Source organism: Neophocaena asiaeorientalis, unplaced genomic scaffold (assembly GCF_003031525.2).
Source record: "Neophocaena asiaeorientalis asiaeorientalis breed wild unplaced genomic scaffold, Neophocaena_asiaeorientalis_V1.1 scaffold1, whole genome shotgun sequence".
Lineage (NCBI taxonomy): Eukaryota > Metazoa > Chordata > Mammalia > Artiodactyla > Phocoenidae > Neophocaena > Neophocaena asiaeorientalis.
Genome location: NW_020171981.1, coordinates 61,562 through 88,511, shown reverse-complemented (window position 1 = coordinate 88,511; position 26,950 = coordinate 61,562). Strand labels below are relative to the sequence as shown.

The window sequence follows — 26,950 nt, the reverse complement described above, 5'->3', positions numbered from 1 at the left end:
GGGTTTTGCCTGCCCCCACCCCCTCCCCCCCATTCCCCATCAGGGGACCATGGTTTGAGAATCACTGCCCTAACCTGCCTGTTAAACTGCCTTATCATTCTGGGTCCCTGAAACTAGGTCTCCAGAGCTCTTGTTTGCTGGCCCCCATAATGTGCAGGGAGTCTCTCCTGTTTTCCATTTCTTCTAGCCCCTCAAACCATTACTTAGATTTTCCCGATCGTTGAGACTCATTTCAGGATCTGCTTCCTCCTGCACCTCCCTAATCCCTGCTCTCCACAGTTCTCAATTTTCTCTCCAGTTCTCCTTAATTTTCTATTTGCCCAGATCCATTTCTTTAATTTTCTCCTTGGTATGGGCAGATTTAAAGCCTGTTGGAGGGAGCTAGGCATCCCTGAAGTACGGTACAGGGGCCTCTGGCTCAGCCATCTTACAGCCGTTAAGCAAGCTCCCACAGTCCCTGGCCAGTGAGCTCCATTCTCTCTCAGGTTCTGCGGGCAGATCTGTAGTTCCCCCTCACCCAGCCCTGCTCTCCTCACTGCCTGCCTCTGGGGCTGCCCTTATCTGCTCCTCGCAGCCTTCACAGGATACACTCTGGGCAGCCTGGCTCCTTCCACTCCAACCCCCAACACTGATTCCTTTCTTCTTCCCCCGCATGTTTTGGAGCCGATACTTTGTGGATGATCCTGGTTGCACTTTTTGGAAGGGAGATAATCTAGGAGCTCTTCTTTAGGCCCCCCTCCCTGCACCTGCATGATAACCCCTCTTCTTCTCCTTCTTTCCAGCTTCTTTGCAGAAGTTCATTTCGTGAAATGAGACAAAGGCAGTACAGGAACTAGTTCCCAAAATGCAGCTGTGCCCAGAAAGGGCTGAAGACTGTGGGATGGAAAAGTGGGAGGATATCTTAAAGCCAGAGGTCAAAAAAGCAGGTAGCTTTACTCCATCTTCAGATAGGACTCTTAAGCTCTGCCAATCATCCTGAGGCCAGGGCCAGAAGCTGACTTCTGGGACAGGTTATGCAGAGCTGGAAAAACAGACTGGGTGGACATTTGTTGGGAGACCTTGAGAGACAATTACAGAAAACTTCTAAATGTGTCTTAGTTGTCTCTGCTTTCACCCAGGATTCCTGGGAAGGCAGGATGTACTACATAGATGTTGTTTTTTCTATTAACCCATCAGTGATGGGGGCAGCAGGATGAGGCCTAGCTTACCCCCAGGGTCCAGTAAGCCATGGCTTGTCACTGGAAATGAGACATTTTTGACCGAAGACTGGGAAGCACTTGCTTCTTGCCTGCCTTTACGGACTCCCTGCCAGGTGGACAGGAAGCTGGCGTGGGCCCGAGAGAGGTCACACAGTGGGCAAGGCTGAACTGGCAGGTCCTGACAGCTGAAAGATAAGAAACCCTAAGCTGGGAAGCTGGATGGGAGTGGACAAGCCTGTAAATCCCCTTGCCTAGGGCTGCTTTCCCAAGGAGAGCTGCCACTTGGAGGCAGGAACTTTCTACCGCCTCCCACCACAGGCCATAAAGCCAGAGTGCTAGTTCCCCTCCCAGTCCGCTCCTCTCCCCAAATTCCCTTGAGGCTTGAACCAGTGCCTTCTGACCCGGGGTCAGTGACGGATGCAGGTGGAAAGCTGAATGATGGGATGGAAAGGGCATGGGTTTGGATCTTCGCATTGTCATTTATTAGCTGTGCAAACTCTGAGCAAAATCCTGTATTTCCAGTTCCTATTCTTCAAATGAGGTGACAAATACCCACTTCACAGAGCTGTGATGAAGACTAAACGATATGAAAATGTAATAACGGCAGTTAGTCCCATTTTCTCTACTTCTCCCCTCACCTACCCACCACCCTCCTTACAAGTAAGGCAGTATTGAATTGTGCAAGTATTTCATCCCCTTTGCCTCAAAGAGAATTCCAATCTCTGAACAGAGTAAAAACCAACAAAAGATGATACAGACTGTTATCAGTGGATTAAGCATGTTAAACGGGAGTGGTTGTCAGAATTCCAAAGACGTCCTCCCTAGATTTCTGGCCCCGGCGTTATTCAATCAAACAGTAAGCTAGGTAATGCTGTGAAGGGACTTTGCAACTGTAATTATGGTTCTGGACCTTAGGATAGGGAGATCACCCTGGATTACCTGGTGGGCACAATCTCACCACTTGAGCCCTTAAAAACAGAAATTTCTTTGGCAGGAGTTACAGAGATGAGGCAGAAAGGGAAGTCAGAGAAATTCCAAAAGTGAGACGGATTTGATCAGCCATTGCTGGCTTTGAAGATGGAGGTATGGGGTCATGAGTCCAGAATGTGGGTGGCCTCTAGAAGCTAAGGATGACCTCTGGCCGACAGCCAGCAAGGAAACAGAGAGCTTAGTCCTAGGAATGCAAGGAACAATTCGGACAACATGAAATGAGCTTGGAAACAGATTCATCCCCAGAGCCTCCAAGAAGGAACACAGGCCTGCCCTGCTGGCACCTTGATTTTGGTCTTATGAGACCCGAAACATAATAAATGGATGTAGTTTTAAGCCACTAGATTTGTGACAATTTGTTATGGCAGCAATAGAAAACAAATATAAAAAGGGTTTTTTTTTGCGGTACGTGGGCCTCTCACTGTTGTGGCCTCTCCCGTTGCGGAGCATAGGCTCCAGACGCGCAGGCTCAGCTGCCATGGCTCATGGGCCCAGCCGCTCTGCGGCATGTGGGATCTTCCCGGACCGGGGCACGAACCTGTGTCCCCTGCATCGGCAAGCGGACGCTCAACCACTGCGCCACCAGGGAAGCCCTATAATAAGGTTTTGAAGTCCCCTTGATAACCCTAGGAGGTAGGTACTATTATTATCCCTGTTTTACAGATGAGGAGATGAAAGTACAGTGAGAAAAGGCTCTGAGAAAGTCTGCAGGTGTGAGCCTTCAGAACAGTCATACTTGGTGGAAGTGTTTGCTACCAAGTTTATTTCCAGGTGAAAAGCACATTTACAAAACATATTTTGTACAATCAAGTCTTTACTGCCTGCACACACTGGGGGGCTAAGGAAGACCTAGTCCTTCCAACAGCTATAAACAGTCCTGGATAATGAGTTTATGAAAAACACTTTCTCTTCCTTCAGCAAACAAAATTATTTATGAATCTGTACAGTTCAGCAATAGGGAGCAAAGGGAAAAAAATTACCTCAAGGAAAGCAAACAGCTCCTTTCCTGGTGGGATCCATCATCTTACAGACATGAAATATTCATATCAGAGATCTTATATTTCAAGAGTAATGGGTTACATATCAGAGCTACAACAATAAACATTTTATTTGTCACTAATGGGGAATTAGAAGATTCTCTTTGGACACCAGAATTCTTGAAGATATTCTGCTGTTTCAGAGCACATCAGTGCTAAGAAATTCTTTAGAAGCCCAGCAACTATAGCCCAGACTTTTGGAGATCAGGGTCAGCAAGACTCCCCTCTCCTCTAATTAACCCTCAAATTTCATATTATATCCATTACCGCCTCTGGATTTCCTCCCCAATGCTCCACTCCAACACTTGAGAGCTGTCCAAGGACTGTTCTGATTTTAAGTCACAGCACAGATCCCCAAGTACTCACCTTCCATTGAAGGATCTGACTCCTGGACTTTAAGAACACAAGGGTTTTGAGAAACAAATTTAGGGAAACCAGCTATTCTCCTGAGACCAACCACTCTGCCTCCAGCTCGAAGCCGACAGCCCCAGGACGAGGAATAAGGCTGATAAATAATGAATCAGCATCTTGCTCAATTGGTGGGGTTTAAATGGTTTTAAATTCTTTTCAGGTGAAAAGTTGCCACAATTTTGTGCTCATGGCAGATTTCAAAGGGAGACTTGAAGCAGAAAATCTTTAAGGGACCCTTGCAGAGCCAGAAGTTCTTTTCAGGCTGATGTACATAAAATATTTAGGAATCGGGGCTGTGGAAGGACTGAAGAGGCCTTTCCCTGGGCCTGGAAAAAGGTCATTTCTTAAGCTCATTCTTGAGGTCCTGCAGAGACGGGCCCTATCCCCTATATACATGGCAGGCTGGAATCAGCAGCAGCTCTGGGGACCTGGGGTATCAGGTAGGTGTCCAGCTCCTGGCACTGGTAGAGGGCTACGCTGTCCAATACCCACTCTCGGGTCACCACAGGTGCTTCACACATCTGCCCGATGACTGGAGACGGAGAACACAAGCAGAGATTAGTGTCAATTCACATTTCCCCAGACCAGACTCTAGTCAATCTACTCGGGGCAACTGGTTGGATGAGTTCTTAGAGTGACTTAGGCAGGAGCAATATCACTGATCTTCAGCAGTGCTTCAGGACATAGAACCTTACTCAAAAGCTTGAGGACTGACTGCTGGTGAAAGCCTACAGCCTCTGGCAACTTTATTAACATGAGCTCCAATCTGTTAAAGGAAAAGTCACCAGAGAGAGCAAAACAGCATTGCAATTTAATGATGTGGAAACATGTTTGCCATATCTTAAGTGAAAAAGCAACAGTATGATAAGCATGATCACATTTGTATAAAATATATGTGTGTACATACATACACGCCCAGGCCTGGAAGAATTTTTCTGGTGATCATCTCCAAGTGGTGGGATTGCTGGGATTATTTTGCTGTGTTTGTGCTCATTTATATTTTATGTGATGAATTTTCATATTTAAGCACACACACACCCCCGTGGAAACAGTTCATGCACTACTTTTATAATGCAAAACAAACAACAAAAAAGTTTTAAAAGGACATTTTAGCCATTCATTCGTTCATTCAACAAATATTTATTGAGCACCTAGAATGTGCTGAGAACTATGTTAATCAAGCACCAGGTGACCTGTGTTGAATCAAACTCTTCCCACCCCATATGACGCAGGTACATGCCTATGGCCTTCCGGAGCCCCACACCGGTGCACCATCCACTCCAGTTGATCTAAACAGGACATTTAGGCCTAAAATCACCACAGTAATCTGCACACTTAACCTGGGCCCTCTACCCCATACTCCTCTGGATGAAGACTTACAGCAAGACTCACCATGGAAGCCACCGCCCTCTGTCCAGGCATCCGGCTGCACGACCACAATTGGTTGAGTACCCTGTACCCCCAGAAAGGAAACAGTATTGAGGGTATCAGAGCAGGACTTTTGCGACAGTCACTTCACCATTTCTTGATAGCTTGCTGAAGCAGACTACTCTGGGGGCAACCACGCAAAGGAGGGGGAAGGGCACATGTCAAAAAGGAAGGGTCAGAGGGAAAGAGCCTTCCCTGGGTCTGTTTAGTATTTGTAGCTCTCAAGTCCTTACTTACCCCTTACAGATGGAGTCTTCTGGCACAGGTACGTGGTCAGAGAAGGGTCAGGGTGAAGTGAGGCTTCTAAGGCTACACTGGGGGGTTCATAGGGACTGAAAGGTGCTGCCTTGCTCAATCTCAGGACAGAATAGTGTCCTCCCCCGACAGGGCACCAAACACTTACCTGGCTGAGGGTGAATGATGAGGGCTCCTTCACCACAGAAGCCCCACACAGACGTACCATCCACTCTAGTTGATCTAAATAAGACATTTAGACCTAAAATCACCACAGTAATCTACATATTTAACTGGGCTCTCTACCCTACACTCCTCTGGATGAAGGCTTACAGCAAGACTTCTCAGTGGGAGAGTCCCTGTTTCTCTGCTCCAAAGGGACGGAAAGGCCTTAAACTACAAATTCTAAGTCAATTTGCTACAGATATGCTACCTACTTTGGTTATCAGTCCCCATAAGGCCACTTGGTAGATAAGGTCTGAAAGTCAAATGAAAGAAAGAAAAAAAAAATCGAAGATCTCATTTCCATTAATTTGCTAAACTGCTGGCTAAGACACTGTGAAAAAATACCTACCCACCATCCCTCCTTCCTTGCCTAATTCTGTGTTGGTAATTGATAATCACAGCCACTGACAGCACCATACTTGGTGGTAATTACTGTAAATGTCAAGAGATGGGAAGATAATTCATTCAGTCAAGAGAAAATACAAGTCATCCTGGACAGAGACTCAGCACATCAGTGGGGAAAGGCTATATGCTGAGCTGGAATCAAATCACTTGAAAAAATCAGAAGAGATGTTCCACTTGGACCTGGAAAAGCAGAACTGACCACTGGGTGGCTCCTGGTCACCTCTGGGTCCTCTTTACCATCAGCCCGTTTCTGAGGATTGCTGAGGTGCTCCTGTTTGGCTGAGTGAACCGAGGTCAATTAACTTACCTCCAAAACGACAGCTGCTAGAGACCCTCGTTCTCATTATACCAAAGTATGCAAGAACCCTGAGAAACCTTTGAGTGGCACTTGGAAATTTCATGAACACCCAATCAATAACCAATAAAGACAGAAGCAAAATTGCTTTGCCAGGTTCTCTTGCTGCCACTCATCTGTCCCTGACCAGATGCCAAGGCTGACTTCGGGGGAGTAAGAGGACCTGATCCTGGGGGCAGAAGTGGGTACAGAGGCAAAGGTGGGTAGCCTTTGTCTGGAAATGAATGAACCAAATCTAGACACACCCCAGGGCCTCAGTGCCTCACAACTTCCGAGCTGAGCCACATAGCACTCCTCAACATAACATCACATTCAGTGTCAAATTTAATTAGAAAATGTTCATCAAGAGTCTTCCTCTGCTCTGGGCCTATGTGGGGCCCCAGGCCCACAGGGCTTATGCAGCTGTTGTGCTTTCATCTCTGTATCAAATGGAGATGGTTTAGGAGGAGCAGAATTCTTTCTTGACATTTACAAACCCAAAAGGTATCTTCTCCCTAACTTATTATTTCCCCCCTTTCTTAGACCAAAGGGCAGTAAAAGCAGCTCTACCCCACTGAGCACAGAACATATTGTGTCCTAGATCCTAACTCTTCACTGCCTTCTAGCTCTTGAGAAGGGGCACAGGGCTAGTTTTTTTTGCCATGGGCTAATGTTTTGGTGTGGTTTTGTCTGACGAGTGCTAGAGAAATAGAATAACCTCTGGAATATCTCACCCATATGAGGAAACCCCCATTAAGATGACGACGTAGGGGAAAGGCTGGTGCTGGATTCGGCAGTTCTCCCAGTCAGTCTCTTACCTGTGGGCATATTGGTAAATGGTCCATAGCAACAGATTTCTAAGCCCTTGAAGATCTGGGAGAAGAAAGGGACAGAGGGGTGGAGAGAAAGAAACATTAGTTATAAAAGACATGGGTTTTTATAAAAAGCAATATAGAGACTCTCAAAAATGAAGAACTTTCCTTTTCTTTTTTTTTTTTTCGGTATGCAAGCATGTGGGATCTTCCTGGACCGGGGCACGAACCCGTGTCCCCTGCATCGGCAGGCGGACGCTCAATCACTGCGCCACCAGGGAAGCCCCGAACTTTCCTTTTTTTAAAAATTTTTTATTGGATTATAGTTGATTTACAGTGTTGTGTTAGTTTCAGGTGTACAGCAAAGCAAATCAGTTATACATTTATATATATCCACATTTTTTTTTTTTTTAAGATTCTTTTCCCATATAGGCCATTACAGAGTATTGAGTAAAGTTCCCTGGGCTATACAGCAGGTTCTTATTAGCTGTCTATTTTATTATATAGTAGTGTGTATATGTCAGCCCCAATTTCCCAATTTATCCTTCCCCCGACTTACCCCCTGGTAACCGTAAGTTTGTTTTCTATATCTGTGACTACTTCTGTTTTGTAAATAGTTCATTTGTACCCCTCCCTTTTTTTACGATTCTACATATAAGTGATATCATAAGAACTTTCCTTTTCTTTTCTTTACCACCTGATAATTTCTGCTGCTACTTCCCAGAGACAATCAGCCCAATGTCCAAAACACTGATGGATTTTAGACTTTTTTTCATGTGTGTATGTATTTGATCTACTCTATAGTCATACTTTGTCATTCAAGGGCTGGGCATCCCACCTTGCCACCAATCAGGTCCAGGCTCTTCCCTGATGACCTCTGCAGGTAATTTTACTTCTCATTAGAGACAAGAAGAAAAAAATTGGTCCTCCTTTATGTTTAATAAAAGGCTTGGATGGCAAGAGATTCAAACTATCAGCTGAAGTTTGATGTTTATCCAGATTTGATATATACATCAATACTAACCCTGACCCTAACTGGCAGAGAGGTCTATGTTTATTTTATGTGTACCTGCTCCTTTTCTCCTGGTCCCAGAACATCTGTTCCTGCCTTCACACTGCTCTACGAACGGCCCTTGTTCCTTCAGCAACCTAAGTTGTTTTTAATCTAGAAGGGAAGCCTGGTTCTGCCTCTCCTCACTGAGCTTACTGCCTACATTTCCAGGAGACACAGATCACAATGCAGGTACCTCTTCCACTCAGAGTGCTCAATAGACTGTCCAAAAGAACTTTCTGTTTTGGTGGAAATATTCTATATTTGCTTTAATAAGGTGGCCATGAGTCACATGTGGCTAATGAGCACTTGAAATGTGGGTAGGGTGAGTGAGGAACTCAACTTCCTATTTTATTTAATTTTAGTTAATTACAATGTAAACAGCTTTGTGGCTGGTGGCTACTCTGTTGGACAGGCAAATTCTTACACATGCTTTGGCACGAATTCTTAGGGAAGGACTTGGGTATCATTTCAAAGAACAAATCTAAATTTATGTCAGTTGGCTGGATACATACCATTTAGGTAACCTTTGTTCTCTTGACCCTTTTTCTTTCTCCCCATTCTACTAAAATGAAAATTGTCTAGGCCTAGAACTCACCTCCCTTCAAATAAGAGAGACTGGGGTAGAAAAAAATCAGGAAGCTAAAAACACATGATGGCCTTTTAGGAAATGCCCACTCCCCCCCCCCCTCCCCCCCCTTTCAATCTCAGTCAGAGGAACAAGGACAGACAGCAGGACAAGTCTGTTTCTGTTGCATGTGACAGCCTCCACCTGTGCCATTCTCACTATCTGTATGAATAACTGCATCTCCAGCCTGTTGGCAGGATCTAGATGCTCAGAATGCTAAAAGTTCTCCCCAGGTGGCCAGCTGGAGCCAAATGTTGACACAAAAAGTACAAAAGATTAAGAATTTTTTAAAAATTTTTATTTATTTTTGGCTGCGTTGGGTCTTCGTTGCTGTGCGGGCTTTTCTCTGGTTGCAGCGAGCGGGGGCTACTCTTCGTTGTGGTGCGTGGGCTTCTCATTGCGGTGGCTTCTCTTGTTGCGGGGCATGGGCTCTAGGCATGTGGGCTACCATAGTTGTGGCAGGTGGGCTCTAGAGCTCAGGCTAAGTAGTTGTGGCGCACGGGCTTAATTGCTCCACAGCATGTGGGATCTTCCTGGACCAGGGCTCGAACCCGTGTCCCCTGCAATGGCAAGCAGATTCTTAACCACTGTGCCACCAGGGAAGCCCAAGATTAGGAATTTTTACATCCAGGCTGACACTCACTGATGAGGATGTCTAGTTATGAGATTAGAAATTTGAAGTTTCACCTCTACAAATACATTTCTCTTCCACAAGAGAACGCTACAGTGACACGTGGTGTCTTCAGAATGACACTACTTTGACCAGGCACGTTCCACAATTGCCACCTCAAATGCAGGGCAAAACTCCAAATGCTGGAATTTCCTTTCAAGGAGGGAAGAATCTGGTGCTGATTCTGCCTTGTATCCAGTGGAATAAAACATATGACTGGCTCACACAGAGCTCCCCTCAGGTGCAGGCAGAAGGAGAAACAGGGCCAGCAGCTTTTCTTGGCATCTAGAAGTTACTTGATAGGCTCAGAGGGTGAGGGTGGGCTGACCCCAAGGGTTCAGAGCTCCAGGGCTTGATGTGTGATCATCTCCCAAAGCAGTTTTCCTTAGAAAATCATCTCTGTTGGTTCTCTCTCAAGTTCTATAAAGGAACAGGTGCTCCGTATGTGGATGTTCTGACATGCCCAGTGGTACACACTTGAAAAAGGAAGAAATGCAGACCAGGAGCATAAGCACTCAGCCAGTGACCCAAGAGCAGCCAGCTCAGGCCTGACAGGCTGGTGTGAAATCTTGCCTGGATTTCTCCTTGAGAGAACGACATAATTTTGGCTACATCATCTGTTACAGTATGATCTGGGGAAGAAAGTCACTGAATCTTCCTGGGCCTCTAGTCTTTCATTTGTAAAGTTGTTAGAATAATCAATTTTTCTCCTGTGTGAAAACTTCTATAATGTGCCAGGAAACTATGGTATTGTCATTAAGAGCTCAGATTCTGGAGGGAGACTGGTTCTAGTTGGGTTCAGCTTCTAGTTGGGTTCACAACTAGCTGTGTGAGCTTGGGCAATTTACTCAACCTCTTTGATCCTTAATTTTCTCATCTATAAAATAGGCATAATTATAGTACACGCTTCCCAGGGTTGCTATAAAATTGTTAACTAGTTAAGATAGGGTCGAGGGTTTGGAGCAGTCCCTGGATACAGTGAACGTTACACAGATGTCAGCTATTGATAATCAATCACCTTCTCTTCTGTGCTTCCACAGACAGCCTGGGTACATCCCCCTCACAGCACTTACCACACTGCTGTAGAGAAAGACACCACCATGAAGTAGAAAGAGCAAAGGTTTTAGATTCACATCTGTCTCAAATCCCAGCTCTGCCATTTATCAGTTAAGATTTGCACCCTAGAATGAAACCCAAATTATGTAACTTCTCTAAACCTCTAAGCTTCCTCATTCATATCGGATAATAGAGTTGGCCCACTGGCCTACTGTATCCAACAAGTTCCACATCCGCAGATTCAACTAAACTGCCAATGGAAACTATTTGAAAAAAAAAACTGCCAATGGAAAATATTTGAAAAAAAAATTTTTCTTCCAGATAGTTCCAAAAAGCAAAACTTGAATCTGCTTTTTGGCAACTATTTACATAGCATTTATACTGTACTAGGTCTTAGAATTAATCTAGAGTTGATTTAAAGTATATGGGAGGATGTTACATGCAAATGCTATACCATTTTATAAAAGGGACCTGAGCATCTTTGGATTTTGGTATCTGCAGGGGGTCCTGGAACCAATCCCCCAAGGGTACTGAGGAATGACTGTACTCATTTACTCTGCTGTTCCGGAAGAACTAAAAAAACCTACATGAATGCACCTACTTGGTATTCTAGCAGTGTAAGGGGCCATCTTGTAAGGCCCCTTACAAGATGAATGAGACCATCTCCATGAAGTGGGCAGGAATGCAGAGGGGTGGGTAGGTTTTTTGCCAACATGGGGGAGGAGGGCTTTACCTTCCTGTCCTGGGATTCTCTTGCTCGCTTTGGGCCTTGATGGTTTCTTCCATTGACAACATCGCCTCTGACTTCAAAATCATGCTGAAAGAAACCAAGCCCAAACCACAGGGGTCAGAGAAAGAGAAGCCTCCTTCAATGGAAACAGAGGAGATACATCATATTTAAGGAATCAAAGATTGCCAGGCAGTTTTGAACCCTATCTCCCCCAAAATCATCTTTTCTGGTGGACTGCATGAAATGACCAGCATCTCAGCTGCTGAAATCAATTCATTGAAGCAAATCTTTGTGGGCAGAAACTAACAACTGGCTTTTCACCTCACTGGGACTTAACGTATTTTAATTTGCAACATCTATCTCCTCTCAGACCATTCACTTAGCATTTAAACTGCTAATACTGTGTTGTTATAAAGATAACTGGAGAATTCCTGATCTCTTAAATTAATGTGTATTACCACCTAAAGAAATAAGGGTTTCTCAGATTTCCATTGAGAGATTTACAGTTAATGAAACCAAAATAATAAAATATACATTTAATACTGAAGAAAGTAAGAGGCTTTTCATAATCATTATTTGGACTAGCCAAGGCTGGGGGAATAAAGAATAATAGGATTAGGGAGGTTAGAGGTTTGGGGAGAATTCTGGGGAAGAATGCTTAGAAACAGTTCTTACTGAAACTCAGATTGCAGGGGAGACCACATCTGTTGCCAAGAGAATTAGGAAGAATAATAAAGTCATGGGCATAACCACAGGTTGTTATCAGGTGAAAGAACTCTTAATATTTCCTAGTCACGTGAGTGAGAAGAGTCTAGTGATAAACATGTCATCTATTTGAAGATGACCCTCAAATTTATAGTCCTGATTGTACCCCTGTGCCTACTAACCTCTCTACCCGGAGGTCTCATATAAATTCCCAAATCCATGCATCTAAAACAGAGCTCTTGATTCTACTCCTGCCTCCTGCTCCCCAGCCTCCCAGGATGCTCCTCCCCCATGTCTTCCTTATCTAATTAACATCACTAACATCCACTTCATTGTTCAGGCCAAAAATCTAAGTGTTACCCCAATTCCTGTCTTTACCTCGTCTTCCAATTTAACCTATTAGTAAGTCCTATCTTCCAAACATCTCAAACCAAACTCTTCTTACCATCTCCAGGTCTCATTACCCTATGAATAAAATTCAAATTCCTTACCACGACTTACACCAAATCCTACCTGATCTGGCCCTTGTCTATGACCTTCTCCAATCCCTTGTCTAACCTCTGCTGCCTACATATGATTCACCAATTACAACTCTCCAGCTATACTGGCCTGTTTTTCTTTAATAAATCAAGCTCATTCCCATCTTAAGACCTTTATGCCTGCTGCTATTCTGCCTATAACATTTGTTCCCTACATTTTTCTTTTTTTGTTTGTTTTTTAAAATTTTTATTTATTATTTTTATTTATTTATTTATTTATTTTATTTTTGGCTGCATTGGGTCTTTGTTGCTCCACTCGGGCTTTCTCTAGTTGTGGAGAGCAGGGGCTACTCTTCATTGCCGTGTGCAGGCTTCTCATTGCGGTGGCTTCTCTTGTTGTGGAGCACGGGCTCCAGGTGCGCAGGCTCAGTAGTTGTGGCGCACGGGCTCAGCTGCTCCGCAGCATGTGGGATCTTCCTGGACCAGGGTTCGAACCCATGTCCCCTGCATTGGCAGGTGGACTCTCAACCACTGAGCCACCAGGGAAGCCCCCTACATTTTTCAAGGCCAATTCTTTCTTGTCTTTTAGGTCTCAGCTCAAGCTTTTCAGAAAGCCTTCTTGGGTCTCCTTACCTAAATAGTCAACCTCTGTCTCCAGCCGACCGCCAGTCTGTTCTATATATTTCTTCATAGTGTTTATTGGTATTTTAAACACATCTTTATTTATTATGCATCTCCCTTCCACAGAACATGAATCCCACCACAGCAGGGAACTATCAGTCTTATTTACTGCTGTATCCCTGGTGCCCAGCACATAGTAGGCTCCCAATAATATAAGTCACTGAATGAAACCAACAGAAACATCAATTAATTAATTATGAATATGCTGACTAGTGCATAATAGTTTAAAACTGCTTTCGCTAATTTTATTTTGCCTGATCTGTTGTCACCAGCAGCTCTAAGACGGCTGTTCTAAAATTATTCCTCCTCCTACGCTCTATCTTATTTACCTCTCACTGTTCTCAGTATCAAAGAGTAAAATAAAATCTCTTTGAAGGAATCAGATTTCTAAACAGACACATTTGCATATTAATATGAAGGATTCTTTTCAACTGTGAAAGAGTTTTCTACAAAGGTGTATGCGTGTAAGATTTAGGTGGGCCTGCTTCTGTCTAGTTGTGGCGCTCAGGCTCACTAGTTGCAGCACACAGGCTTAGTTGCCCTGCCGCATGTGGGACCTTAGTTCCCCAACCAGGGATCGAACCTGCATCCCCTGTACTGGAAGGCGGATTCTTAACCACTGGACCACCCGGGAAGTCCCTGCTTGCATAACTCTCTCTTTTTTTTGGCAGTACGCAGGCCTCTCACTGTTGGGGCCTCTCTCGGTGCGGAGCACAGGCTCCGGACACGCAGGCTCAGCAGCCATGGCTCACGGGCCCAGCCACTCTGCGGCATGTGGGATCCTCCCGGACCGGGGCACGAACCTGTGTCCCCTGCATCGGCAGGCGGACTCTCAACCACTGCGCCACCGGGGAAGCCCTCGCATAACTCTTGATGATCCACATCATCAAGGAAAATCTTCAGAAAGTAGTGCAAGGCAGGAAGCAGATAAATTTTCGTGACTCAGTATGACTCAGTGGCACCAAGTCTTTTTGATTAGTTTGTAAAACAGAGTACCTACCTCATCCAGCATCTTTCTTTCTTTGATAGACTGGGTCACCCCTAAAGAGATCACAGAAAAGATAGGTCACACAAGAGCAGAAGACCTCCCTTCATGGGGGTGGACGGTACAGTGATTCACATAAGAGTGTGGGAGAAATAACACTGAATAGAGGTCCTCTCTCTATAAAGCCACAGCTCCTTAATAGCTTTCCTTCTGGAGACACCGTTGATGCTTAATTTAAACATTATAAAAGTGCCTGCTGCACATGGATTTCTGCCTACAATTAAATAAATCCCTAGTTCATATGCTAACATTACCAGGAGCAGATTAGGTCCTATTAGTTATAAAAAGAAATACATTTTCCCCCACATCACCAGCTATCTGAACAAAGAGCTATGCATTAAAGATAAAGCTAGTTTAGTGATACCACTAAAGACCTTTTCGTAATTCAGATTCAGCATCAGCAAAAATCTTAGGTGTTAAAATGTTAGGTGTCAAAATGCAATTCTGAGGTGTTAAAGGGAGGAGGGGAGAAATTATATGGTACTTACAGAAATAGCTAACTACCCATCTTCCTCCTGCAATTCCCAGAAAATATTTCAGTGTCCGTTCACACACAAACTCAGCATCTGCAGAATGGAAAACATCCAAAGGAATAGAAGTTGAAAACAAAATCAGGAAGGGCTGCCATAAGAAGCTAGAGCGCCCCGCTCCTTATGCTACTTGAGATCAATCTGGATTGATGATTCCAACACCCCTGGTGATAGACTCAGAGGCTGGAAGCACCCCTAATTCTAACCAGCAGGTGTGGATCTTTGGAAGTCTGGAGAAGGCTGATACGAAGTTAAGACCACAGGAAGTGTCTGCCCTATCTTCTAGATGCCAAGGCCAGCTAAAGATGTCTGTCAGCGTGCTCAGGGAACTACCCATGTCGGTAGTATTGATACACATGGACGGGCAAGATCTATTTTACTGGATAACGACATGTGAAAGGAAGAGAAAACAGTGTTGTTGAAATCCTAAATTTGAAATGTCAATGATGAATTTTCACCCCCAGAACTTCTACTTGGGGAATCCTAACCCCTAATTCTTAATTCCCTTGCAAGGCAGAAAAATATAGTACTTTCATAGTTTTTCTCTTTTCAACGTATTTCAGCAAGCAGTAGCTGAAGAATCACTTCTGCTTATTTTTTAGTGTTTTAAAGGCCCGTTTGAAGGACTAAGCAAACTCAGGAAAGAACACTTAGTTTTAAACAGGAGAAATGTATTTAACTAAATCCTAAACACAGCAGGCCATCTGCCAGTAGTAGCAACAGCCATTCTCCCTAACCGAATTCTTCACAAATTTAAAAAAATCTTTTCTCTTTCTTCACAATTTTTTTTTTTTTTTTTTTTTTTTGCGGTGTGCGGGCCTCTCACTGTCGTGGCCTCTCCCGTTGCGGAGCACAGGCTCCACATGCGCAGGCTCAGCGGCCATGGCTCACGGGCCCAGGCGCTCCGCGACATGCGGAAACTTCCCGGACCGAGGCACAAGCCCGTGTCCCCTGCATTGGCAGGCGGACTCTCAACCACTACGCCACCAGGGAAGCCCCTCTTCACAATTTTTAAAGCTTTTTGTTTAACTGTTGTGAAGGTTGACTTAATAATATGCTTTAAACTCAGAAATCTTAGCTCATTTTTAGTTTTAAAGTAGCAAGTGTATTGCCTTTGAGTTTAAACACTGAACTACTTTGGATTTAATTTGCATTTTAAAGTTTTCTTTTCACCTATCAGCAGCCTTGATCCAAACCCATAGCTTAAGATATATTCAAGTTTAATGACATTCATCTCTAAAACAGTTTAGTTCATGGTAACTTGTTTTGGCATCGGACTCCTGTGAGCATTATCCTCTGACCCTGTAGTATGATCTTTACACAGTAGAAACCTAAGCTCTTAGAAGTTCTAAGGCAGCATGTGCCTGCCAAGGAGTCTGGACCCTATGCTCAAGAACCTTCAGCTGTATGAACAGAAACACCCTGGAAAGGACCAGAGAGTCCATTTTGTTAGGAAGGTTTTAAGAGTTGAGCTTCAATCTGTATCTTCTGTGTGCCATAGGCACCAGTCTTTGCTTTCTGGAGCCCATGAGTGAACCTAACTCCTCCTCCAGGTAACAACTCTTCAGATATTTCAAGACACTTGTCTTGTTCCCTTAAGTCTTCCCATTCCTTCATTTGTCCTTCAAATGACATTGCTTTGAATTCCTTTTCCCCATTCTCTTCATCTATCTCTGGAAAAACACTCTCCAGTTGTCAGGGACCAGCATGAAAAGAAAGCATGGTGCTCGAAACAGAGCACACACCTTCCAGGTGTTCGCTCCAGTGGGGGTGGGGTAGGGTCTCGGGATCATCACCTCACCTGCTCTGGACATTAGGCTTGTATCAGTAAGGCCCAATTTCAAATGAGCTTTGTTAGCAGTCCTGAAATGTTTACTCAGATTTAGCTTACAGTCAACTAAAAGCCTCTGAGGTCTCCCTTGTCATCACACAAGTCATACTTAAGATTTAAAAAGGGGAAGGTGTAGGACAAATGAATTCTTCCCTTCACTTTTTTCTTTTTCATATGCTAGGCTATCTCAGAGCTGATAACTGGACTTGTTTCCTGTAAAACTCTCAACCACACTCATACTAGGTGTTGGAGTGGAGTGAGGTCATGGAGCTAGCTAGGGTTTCCAACCACCCAGATTCTGAGTGAAGACTCACTTCTGCTCATTCCCCTCTTTGCCCCATTTGTTCCTCCAGGACTCGGGCTCTGCCTTCCCAGAAAGCCCTCACACAGTGTAGTCCAGGCAGGGTGGACTAGGAGAAGTGATTCATCGTTCTGGCTCATCACTCTCCAATCTTAACACAAAATAAAAGGGGGTCAGGAAATAGCAAAACTATTATTTTTCTTTCATCAAGCAATAACTGATTGACTATTGGAAGACGGTCACCCGTGCTATGCTTAACAAACACGCCCATTTCTTCATGTAGTTTTATGCAACAGATGCAGCATATTCTGTAAAGGTTCTTGGTGTACCTGTTTTCATAATGACATGAGTAGTCTCTTCAGTAATTAGATTAGTTAAAGTGATGTGGTGTTTTCTGGCAAACTTGTGCACAAGCACCTGAAATCAAATCAAGTATCACATTATAATAAGTTACATCTAGAACACAGCTTGAGTATTAGTTATCCAGCTTTGAACCTCCATTTTTCTCACAAAAGGTACATCCTTTTTATTCTAATATGAAGTTTCAAAATAAATAGTAATTTAATAAAAATTATGTACAAACCAGAGGAAGAAACTCTAAAATAGTCTGTGCTAACAGACATGGAATTATAACCACGGATTCAAAATAATATTAATTTTCCTTTTAATAACAGATATCATTTGATTCCCTAAGACAGTTTCTTTGCAGAGTGACACCCTACTATACTATAATTTAGATTTATCAGCCTACACTTTATAAGATGAGAGGTAACTTGCCTATACAGAAAGTTATGCTCAGATACGTGACTTAAGAACAAGATTCAACCTGCTGACAGTTTTAAAACGTTCAAGTCAAGATGCTTCTAAAGGTCAGTACAAAAACTATCAATTCCTCTTAAGGAGAAGGATTGGAAGAGACTCATATTCTTCCCAAAAGAAATCTAGAGCCTTCTAGCTATTATCTATCAACCAAATAAAAAATCAATAGGCAGTAAAAGAAATTAACCAGATCCATTATAGACACATTTGACATAATCAGCAGCTACTGCTTGGTACATAACTTTGTTTACCAAGGGTCATCATTTACGAGCCATCACCACCCACGCCAGTATTTCCATCATTTACTAGTCATCACCACCCACGCCAGTATTTATGTGCCCCACGAGATTGCAATGGAGGGTGGGCTGTCTTTCTTTCATGCTGCCTCACTCCATACTGCCACAGGGCACTGAAAAAGGCAAGCTGGAGAAGCTAATGACATCCTCCTCCCCGCTTTTGCCACTGCCCTTTGCCAGGATCATTAGCAATTCTGAACTGATTAATTGCTGAAATCCCAGCCTTGAAACAGCGTTCAGTTAGAAGAGCAACTGCCGAAAAGATCATCTTAATATGGGCTTCGGAATTAATCATGCGTAATACAGTCAGCAGCTTTCATAATAAATTTACCACACTTCGGCAAGTCTGAATAGAGCTGAAAAGTTTTCTTCTTTGCTTGTTTAGAGACAATATGTACCCAAGCCACTTAAGAGTCTCATTTGCAGTTCAGGATTGCCCATGGCAAGAAAGATTAGATCATTTTAGCCTTCTCGGAAAAGCTGATCTCACAAAACAAAGGAATAAGGAACGCTAATTTTCAGTGAATAAATGGGAATTTTAGATGTGTTGGCAAAAGATCAAGAGCAGTATAAACAGACATAGGTATGAATTTTTAGAGCAAATAGCTGTTCTGGGCACATGGTTGTGAGATGAGAATTCTGGCATTGTTGATGAGAATTTATTCATTGTATCTACTAGGGCAGACAAAGCTTACTTTGCCCTTTTAGTAGTGGGACACATCTGGTCACAGAGGTCATGCTGAGCTGCTAACCTATAGAGAAACTAGGATGAGAAATGGTTTCTATTCCAGGAAGGATATATTAAGAAAGATCCTTAAGAATGACTGAATCATTTCTCAGTGTGCAATAAATAGCATCCACTGTTGAATCTGTTTGATACTCTGGTGTGTTATCATGGTTTTAAAGAAATCTTCACTCCATTAATGATTAATGAATGGTGATTAATTAAGGGGAGATAAATTTCCTATGATGTCTGAAATCTGTGCTCAATCCAAGCAGAAACAAAGTTTCAGTGGTCTTAATATTTTAATGGGTATTTTTCCACAGCACAAAACAACTCCTGTTTCTAGCAGGAGATGTCAAAATCCTAACAGGGATGGGTTATTGTAGGGTAGAACTGACAGGGCAAGCTATTGGATAACAGTGTTACAAGCCAGGATAAAGATAAATAAACACCGGAGAAATGCCACTATCTGGCCATGTACTTGGAACCAGTTTAAATTTAGTTAATCATGCTGGCAAGTTCACTCAGATGTGAACAAAGGTGGGGAAAAGATGCCTTCTGGGGAGTAGAGCTATACCTCCTTGCTTTTTTAGATGGAAAGAAAATTAAAATAAAAAAGCTCTGGATTATACTCAAAACCATAACCTTTCTGCTAATATTTAATAATTATTTCCTTTACTAAATACATACAAAATAATCCATGCTATAGCTTTATCTAGGTATAAGTTTTCAGAAATTAGTAATGGAAATTAAATTACATAGTAATGAGCTCGTTTGCCAGATTTCTTCCTATAGGTTATTCACAGCTAGTACCCATTTAAAGCCATTGCGGTATGTTAATGAAGGCTCAGTCATTAGGGAAATACATAGGGATACACTCACAAATTCTTTTGGGGTCAAGCCTGATGCCACCATAGAAATTCTTTTGTTGCCTCTTTGTGTTGAAGGTATCAACTCTGGCTTCTCCCTGCTCACACTTTCTTCCCTCACATTATACCCTGCAGTATTAGTAGTATGAGATGTAGCCGGACTCCTGGCAGATTCTACTACTTGAAATTGGGGTAATTTCAGTGCAGAGGCTGAGGGTGGCATGCTGCAGACATGAGCTGGCTCTGGGGTTCTGTCTTCAGAGGGATCAGACTCAGGGTCATCAGAGAAGAGGCTGATTCCAGATTCTAGGTAAGGGGTTCCCTCTGAAAGGAATGAGGAAAGAAATTTAATATATATGACAGTCAATTCTGAATTATAACATCTAGTCTCTGCTAAAAATTAAAAAGACAGATTAAGTTAGGTTAAGAGAAAAATGGGTACATTAATAACACTGTTGGTAGATGTGCAAAGCAGCTTAACTTTTCTAAAGGAAATTTGGTATTATGTAGCAACAGCCTTGTGTGTTTATACTTGCAGTCAACAATTCTAGTTTTAGAAATGTATCCTAAGGACATAAAAGAGGTCTGTAAAAGTGTAGTCATAGGAATGTTCACTGCAACATTGTTTATAACAGTAAGGTTTTAGAAACAAACTAAATGTACAATGAGATTAAATAAATTATGCCACATCCATTCCAATGAACTACTCTTCACCTGTTACATTTAATTACAATAAAATGGAGAAATGCACACACTCATGTTTGTTGCAGCATTATTCACAATAGCCAAGAGGTGGAGGCAACCCAAATGTCTGTCATTGGATAAATGGATGAAGAAAATGTGAGATATGTGTATATCTATATCTATCTACACACACAGTGGTTTTAAAAAAGCTACCAACATGGATGAACCTTGAGGACAGTATGCTATATGAAAAAAGTCAGTCACAAAAGGACAAATACTGCATAATTCCACGTACATGAGTTATCTAGAGTATCTAAACTCTTAGAAAGTAGAATGCTGACTCCCAGGGGATAGGGGGAGGGGGCAATGGGGAGTTGCTATTTAATGGGTACAGAATTTCAGTTTTACAGGATGAACAAATTTTAGAGATCTATTGCACAATAATGGGAGTATACTTAACATTACCGAGCTCTTAAAAATGGTTGAGGTAAATTTTATGTTTTTTTACCACAATTAAAAATAAAATTAAAAAAAGATACCATTGATTTTTAAGATGCTACCCTATTTCAGTTTTAACATGAAATATGTTTGCATCTTAGATATTAAACGCAATATTATAAGAAAGCCTGCTTTCTATACTTTCTGTCATTTATCAGTTTAGTTCTTAGGGGATGGTTTTGATTCAAATGTATACTTCTTTAAAAAATTTTTATTTTATATTGGAGTATAGTTGATTTACAACGTTGTGTTAGTTTCAGGTGTACAGCAAAGTGATTCAGTTATACTCAAATGTATACTTTAATCTTTGGGCTGCTTGTGAATATTTTGGCACTTCCTATATCACTGAAACTTAAAAAAAAAAAACCAAATACAAATAGTTGACTAAATACAATCAAAATGATTTTTGTTTCTTCATCCATGATGATATCATTAACTTTTTCACTTAATAAATCATCAGATATCATCACCAAATTAAAAACAGACCATCCCTGAAACATTTTAGAAAATGTCACTCCATCAGCAAGTAAGCACAGCTAAGTAGAATGTATGAGATTCCTAAAATGACCCTAGTGAACATGGCCAAAAACATTTAGTTGTCTAAGAGCACCTTTTATGATAATGTGTTTTTCAGGATTAATTTAAAACTTGCTTTACTGATTAAAACCTTGATTTACAAGCCATAAAACACACCATTCAGTTACAGTGATTTATAAGGCATAAAATATATAGTAATTTATATTCATTAATTCATAAAACAAGAGCTTACTTTAGAGATTTGACTCATTTTTCAATAAAGGACAAGCCTAAAACTTTACCCTAGGGCCCTAGAACTCTTATCTAACAGCTGAAGTAAAATATTTAGAGAGCACCAAGACTCTCCCATCCTCAAAACTGTTAGAGTTAAACCAATATAGACCGATTAACAGCGGCAATAATGTTCAACTTGGATTAACATTCAAGCTATTTTTCTAATGGGTTTAAGTATAACAGATGCATTCATGATAGACTACCACATTTGAAAGCTGATTCATCAGAATATCTTTAGGTTAAGAGTAAAATAAAAGTGTTTTCTCCATCAGAGCAGATAAAATATTACCTAGATCTTGTCTTGGCAAAGAAGACTGCTCCATTAAATCCTGGGCCTCAGACTCCGTCAGCTGTTGCTCCTCCACATCAACAACCTCAAGCTCCTTTTGAGGTGGGCAGTTTCTGTTCTGAAGACTCCTTGAGTGGCTGTGCATATACCAACTATTATCTGACAACTGCAATTTAGAAGGGGAAGACCTAGAAAAAAGGATGAAAGGAGAAAACCATCACTGTAGCTTGTGAAAGGACTAATCATACTTCCCAGGCAGCCAAGGCATAAGTGAAAGAGCTCACTGTCAGAGATTGGGAATGACTAGCAAGAGAGAACACAAGAGATGGCTAGGAGTCTGGATTCACGATGTCTGCCAACCTGTCAGGGCTGACATATAACATCTCTCCTTAGGGTCTGGCCTGAGGCAGTATATCTCCTAGCTATTTAAAAGCATGTCAGCAAATTTCACCAAATTATCCACTGCCACTCACTCAAATTCTATACACTATTTCAAATGAATGTATGAGAATCAGCTCTCTCATGAAAATAAGTTGATTAATTTTGACATTGCTACACTCATTCTTTCTACCCAATTTTAGCAGAATTCATAGAATCATCCCTACCTCCTACCTTTTCAACGTCCAAAGTCATTCTAAAAATAAAAGCCAGCTATAATATATTGTTAGAAGAGCATATGCACACAGTAATTCCTCTACCCTTTCAGGTGTTTAGAACTTTGCTGAATACGATACTTATCGACAGATTGAAAGGACCTCAGAGATCAGATAACTGATTCAAACAATTATTGGATATTTAGTATGAGTCAGGCACTAAAGCTAGGCTCCACGGATTAAAGATGAGCAGACCTGAACTGTTCCTCAAGCAGTCTAGTAGAGGAAGTTCAATCAATGTGTAGGTTTTTTTTTTTTTTTTTTTTTTTTTTTTTTTTTTTTTTTTTTTGCGGTTACGCGGGCCTCTCGCTGTTGTGGCCTCTCCCGTTGCGGAGCACAGGCTCCAGACGCGCAGGCTCAGCGGCCATGGCTCACGGGCCCAGCCGCTCCGCGGCATGTGGGATCTTCCCGGACCGGGGCACGAACCCGTGTCCCCTGCATCGGCAGGCGGACTCTCAACCACTGCGCCACCAGGGAAGCCCAATGTGTAGGTTTTTTAATAGAAGTCTCTATAGGGTATACTGGGGTGGGGGAAGAGGAAGAGGAATATTTCATCTGAATATTAAACAGGTGGTTAGCTCAATCGGTTAAAGCACAGCAATGAGGTCATTACCTCTAATCATGGGTTTAGGGCCTATGGAGGTCAAGTCTTTTCATTCTCTATCACAGCCATCAGGCCATTATCACAGCCTCAAAAATATATCCTCAGTCCAATCCAAGATGCTTGGAAAAGATGGTGTGATTAGATTATTGACAACTTGTCACTATTTCCAGAGAGATAAGTGAAAATATATATACACTTGGTAGAAACGCAATAAATATGAATTCCTTTTCCTTTCTAGAGTCATGAGATGTGTGACTCTATCAGTTCTGAGACTCCATCCTGAACTATCAATTTGGAATAATAGTCCAGAACTTGTCCTTTTACTTTCACTGTGTTTTTATAAAGATCAAATGAAGAAGTAGATAAAGTATTTTAAAAACTATAAAGTGTTACATAGTCTTATATCAATAGTGATGTGAACAACATCCCTGGAAGATATTCTGAATATTTACTGGGGTAAATCAATAGCTAAACTTTTTCTAGGAAGGCAAAAACTTCAATTAGGGCAAGGGCGGCCTTGGAGAAGTCTACCATCAGCCTCCAGGCCTGTTGAGGTTTTAGTTCTGTATTTTATTCTGACCTTGAAAAGGGACAGATCTACTGTGCATTTCTCATGTTGTAGCTCATGCCTTGTACAGGTCCAAAGAGCCTACATACAATTAAACAAAAGAAGTGTCCTAGGGCAATGAGAGGTTAGATATGTCCGTGTACAAAAAACTAGAGAAAGTATGGTGAAAAAAATATTAACACTAAAAGTTTAATGTAAGTACAGGTGTTACTTAGCTACCAAACTTGACATTTATTACTTCTTACCTTTCCATTCCTGGTTCTTTATTTTTACTGGTGGAAGTATCTGGAGATACTTGAAACTTGTCAGCAGAAAGGCTTTCTGGATTCCGGCTTATAGGATATTCACTACTTTTCTCTGAAGTTAATACTGCTTTAAATGGAATGAGAAAACAAAGAAATCTACTTTACTGCTTTGTCCTGATGGTGATAATTCAGGTGAGAATATCAATTTTTTTCAAAAGCAGCAATCTGTGACAATCAAATTGGTTTTTTAAAAAAATAATTAATTTATTTATTTTTGGCTGAGTTGGGTCTTTGTTGCTGTGCTTTCTCTAGTTGCGACACAGGCTCGGTAGCTGTGGCACCTGGGCCTAATTGCTCGGCGGAATGTGGGATCTTCCTGGCCCAGGGCTTGAACTCATGTCCCTTGCATTGGCAGGCAAATTCTTAACCACTGCACCACGAGGGAAGTCCCAATCAGATTGGTTTTTAAACAGGTATATCAGACAGAATTCTATAAACACAAGTGATACAGCACCAAATGGAACTCAATGACTAAAAAATAATAACAACAATAAAAGGAACACTTTAAAACTGGGTAAATAAAGATACCCAGCTGAGACAAGGCTGAAAAAATAATATATTTATATTTTTTGGCCCTGAATGATAAGGACATAAGAATAGGAAATGAATTTTTATCTCTGCAGCAAACTAAATTATACTCAAATCACCTCAGACAACAGGGAAGAGAAAGTACTAGAAAGCACAAAGCACACTCCCTTTTCCATCCCTATTGCTGCCACATCAAAGACCGTATAGGGCTTTAGCAAGATGAGTGGCCTCCGCCTGGCTGCTGCTGCAGCCAGCACCTCGGTGAAGCCCATTTTCAATCGGGACATGAACGAGGCTAAGCGCGAAGGCTGCGTGAGCTCTACCGCGCCTGGTATCAGGAGGTGCCGAACACTGTGTATTTATTCCAGCTAGACATCTTTGTGAAACAGGGACGGGATAAAGTCTGAGAAATGTTTATGAAGAATGCCCACATCATAGACCCCAAGGTGGCTGATCTTCTGGTCATTAAGGGAAAGATGGAACTGGAAGAAACGAAGTGTGGAAGCAGCGGACACAGGTCATGCGGTTTTTCCATGAAACAGAAGCACCAAGGCCAAAGGATTTCCTGTCCAAGTTATACGTTGGGCATGACCCGTGACATCATTCAATATTAAGGTGCATGTCGATATTTAAATATTTTAGAGCACAAATAAACTCAATATATGATAAAAAAAAAAGACTGTATAGGATGGGGGTTTGAGTTTTTGCATGTGTGTGGAAACAAGGGAGGGGTCAGATGAGAAAGAAAAAAGAGGTGACATTTTGCTTCACATTTTCAATTACTAAGAAAATAATAAACCGAAAAACCAATACAAACAAAAAAACAAGGTGCTGACTGATAAGGAACCTGGAAGTAATACATGGAACTAATGATGAACTGGCACAAGAAAGGAAAAAACACAGAACAGACCCAAGGCAAAGTTCTAGCACGTTAGTACATCCTTTTTATTTATTAATTCCTCCAAATGTATTAGTGTGCCACTGCTTTCTAGGAAGTGGCTTAAAGGCAGAAATATTTAAAAAGCAAAAACAAATACTTAAAAATTACACGTCTTCTATCCATTACAAAGTCACTGATGACTATAATTTATTTTGAGCTTTTATTAGAAAAGCGAAAATCCATAAATAAAGGCAGAAAAATTTAAACAAAGGGCTGTATTAATTAAACTATTTTTTTAAGACACTGGGTAGCCTGGGGGGAAATAATCATTGATTTCCTGAGTTAATCCTCAAATACATTATTTATAGTTTCCTTTATAGTCTTCTCTTCTGGACCTGTGAGTTTCTAGGAACACAAGAACCCTGCCTGGAGCTACTGTAAGGTGCTGAAACAAAGAAGGGTCTAACCATGAACCAGCAGGTTTTTCTTCCAACTGGAATGTAAAGTTTTTAATATAGGCATCATTTCCCCCCTAAATACAAGGTGATCACTGATAAAAGGTAATGTGCAATGTCTAAGGAATCACACCAAACAGAATTAATTATTTTTTTAATTAAAAAAAAACTTATTAAAGTATAGTTGATTTACAATGTTGTTAGTTTCCAGTGTACAGCAAAGTGACAAAATGAACTATTGGAAAGGGCTTTTTTATTTTTTTAAGTGGAAGGGTGGGGAGGGAAAGGCCTCAGACACAAAAATAGATATTAAAAAGTCATTCCACCACCTGGACACTTAACATACAAGTTCCTCTTTTCACTACAATGGGGCCCAAGCTACAAAGAAAATAAGCTAACCTGAGTTAGGACTCAATAACTCAATAGTACCTAAAAAATACAGGGAAAAACTTTTCTGCTCTTCTTTTTCCTTAATCCTTATTTCATAGATGCAGTGATCCAGAGCCCAAGTACTGGAACAGTACTGTAGTCCCCCGTGAAATCATTCCTTCATCTGTGGGTCTTAATATGTTATATTCTTCATGGGTAGGGAATATGGGCCAGACCAAACATTTAATAAATTTACTGACTGCCTATTAGGTGCTAATAAGCATTGTTGAAAAGTATTGGGAAGAATCAAAGAGAAAGACATTGAAAAGGAGGAAAGAGATATTGAGAAATGATAAACTATAAGCTTTCAGGAATGAACGTACTGTAGGGCGGAAAAGCTCAGATGTGTCTGAAAATCATTTCAGCTGTAATGGACCAGGATGTTACAAATGCTGTTTGCTTTATGAATGACAGGTAATTCAGGAGGAAAAAAACAAAACAAAATTAAAAACAAAGTGCCTGATATGAAATAGCTTTACCTGCAGAAGGAGGTACACATCATTCATAATGGGTAAGAATGCACGTTTGCACAAAAATATTATGCAGGCTTGGGAATGACCCTTAGGTAAACAGTAGGGCAGATCTAGGCTGAAGGCAGGACGTCTGATGTAAAGATCCTGGAAAAGGAGCTTTCATCATCATTAAGAATACGGATTCTTAAAAAATAAAAACTGGGGCTTCCCTGGTGGCGCAGTGGTTGAGAGTTTGCCTACCAATGCGGGGGACACGGGTTCGAGCCCTGGTCTGGGAAGATCCC

At 41.8% G+C, this 26,950-nt stretch overlaps 1 protein-coding gene and 1 pseudogene across 10 annotated transcripts in view; one reads left to right on the top strand and one right to left on the bottom strand.

Annotated features, from left to right (window-relative positions):
• Positions 1-2,954: 2,954 nt before the first annotated feature.
• Positions 2,955-26,950, bottom strand: part of BRCA1 (BRCA1 DNA repair associated) — a 61,443-nt gene continuing 37,447 nt past the window's right edge. For 4 of the 10 annotated variants that reach the window (XM_024742367.1, XM_024742401.1, XM_024742369.1 and 1 more), the window contains exons 13-23: positions 23,842-23,968; positions 21,772-21,959; positions 19,504-19,814; positions 17,112-17,199; positions 14,609-14,686; positions 14,076-14,116; positions 11,214-11,297; positions 7,082-7,136; positions 5,469-5,542; positions 5,018-5,090; positions 2,955-4,169 (exon numbers count right to left, since the gene is read on the bottom strand). In XM_024742367.1, the coding sequence (XP_024598135.1) occupies positions 4,024-4,169; positions 5,018-5,090; positions 5,469-5,542; positions 7,082-7,136; positions 11,214-11,297; positions 14,076-14,116; positions 14,609-14,686; positions 17,112-17,199; positions 19,504-19,814; positions 21,772-21,959; positions 23,842-23,968 (1,265 nt within the window). In that variant the 3' untranslated portion in view covers positions 2,955-4,023. Of the gene's footprint in view, positions 4,170-5,017; positions 5,091-5,468; positions 5,543-7,081; positions 7,137-11,213; positions 11,298-14,075; positions 14,117-14,608; positions 14,687-17,111; positions 17,200-19,503; positions 19,815-21,771; positions 21,960-23,841; positions 23,969-26,950 lie in introns of those variants that run through there. The other 6 variants (XM_024742374.1, XM_024742419.1, XM_024742426.1 and 3 more) reach the window with 5 other exon arrangements.
• Positions 24,649-25,027, top strand: LOC112398075 (NADH dehydrogenase [ubiquinone] 1 alpha subcomplex subunit 6 pseudogene; annotated as a pseudogene).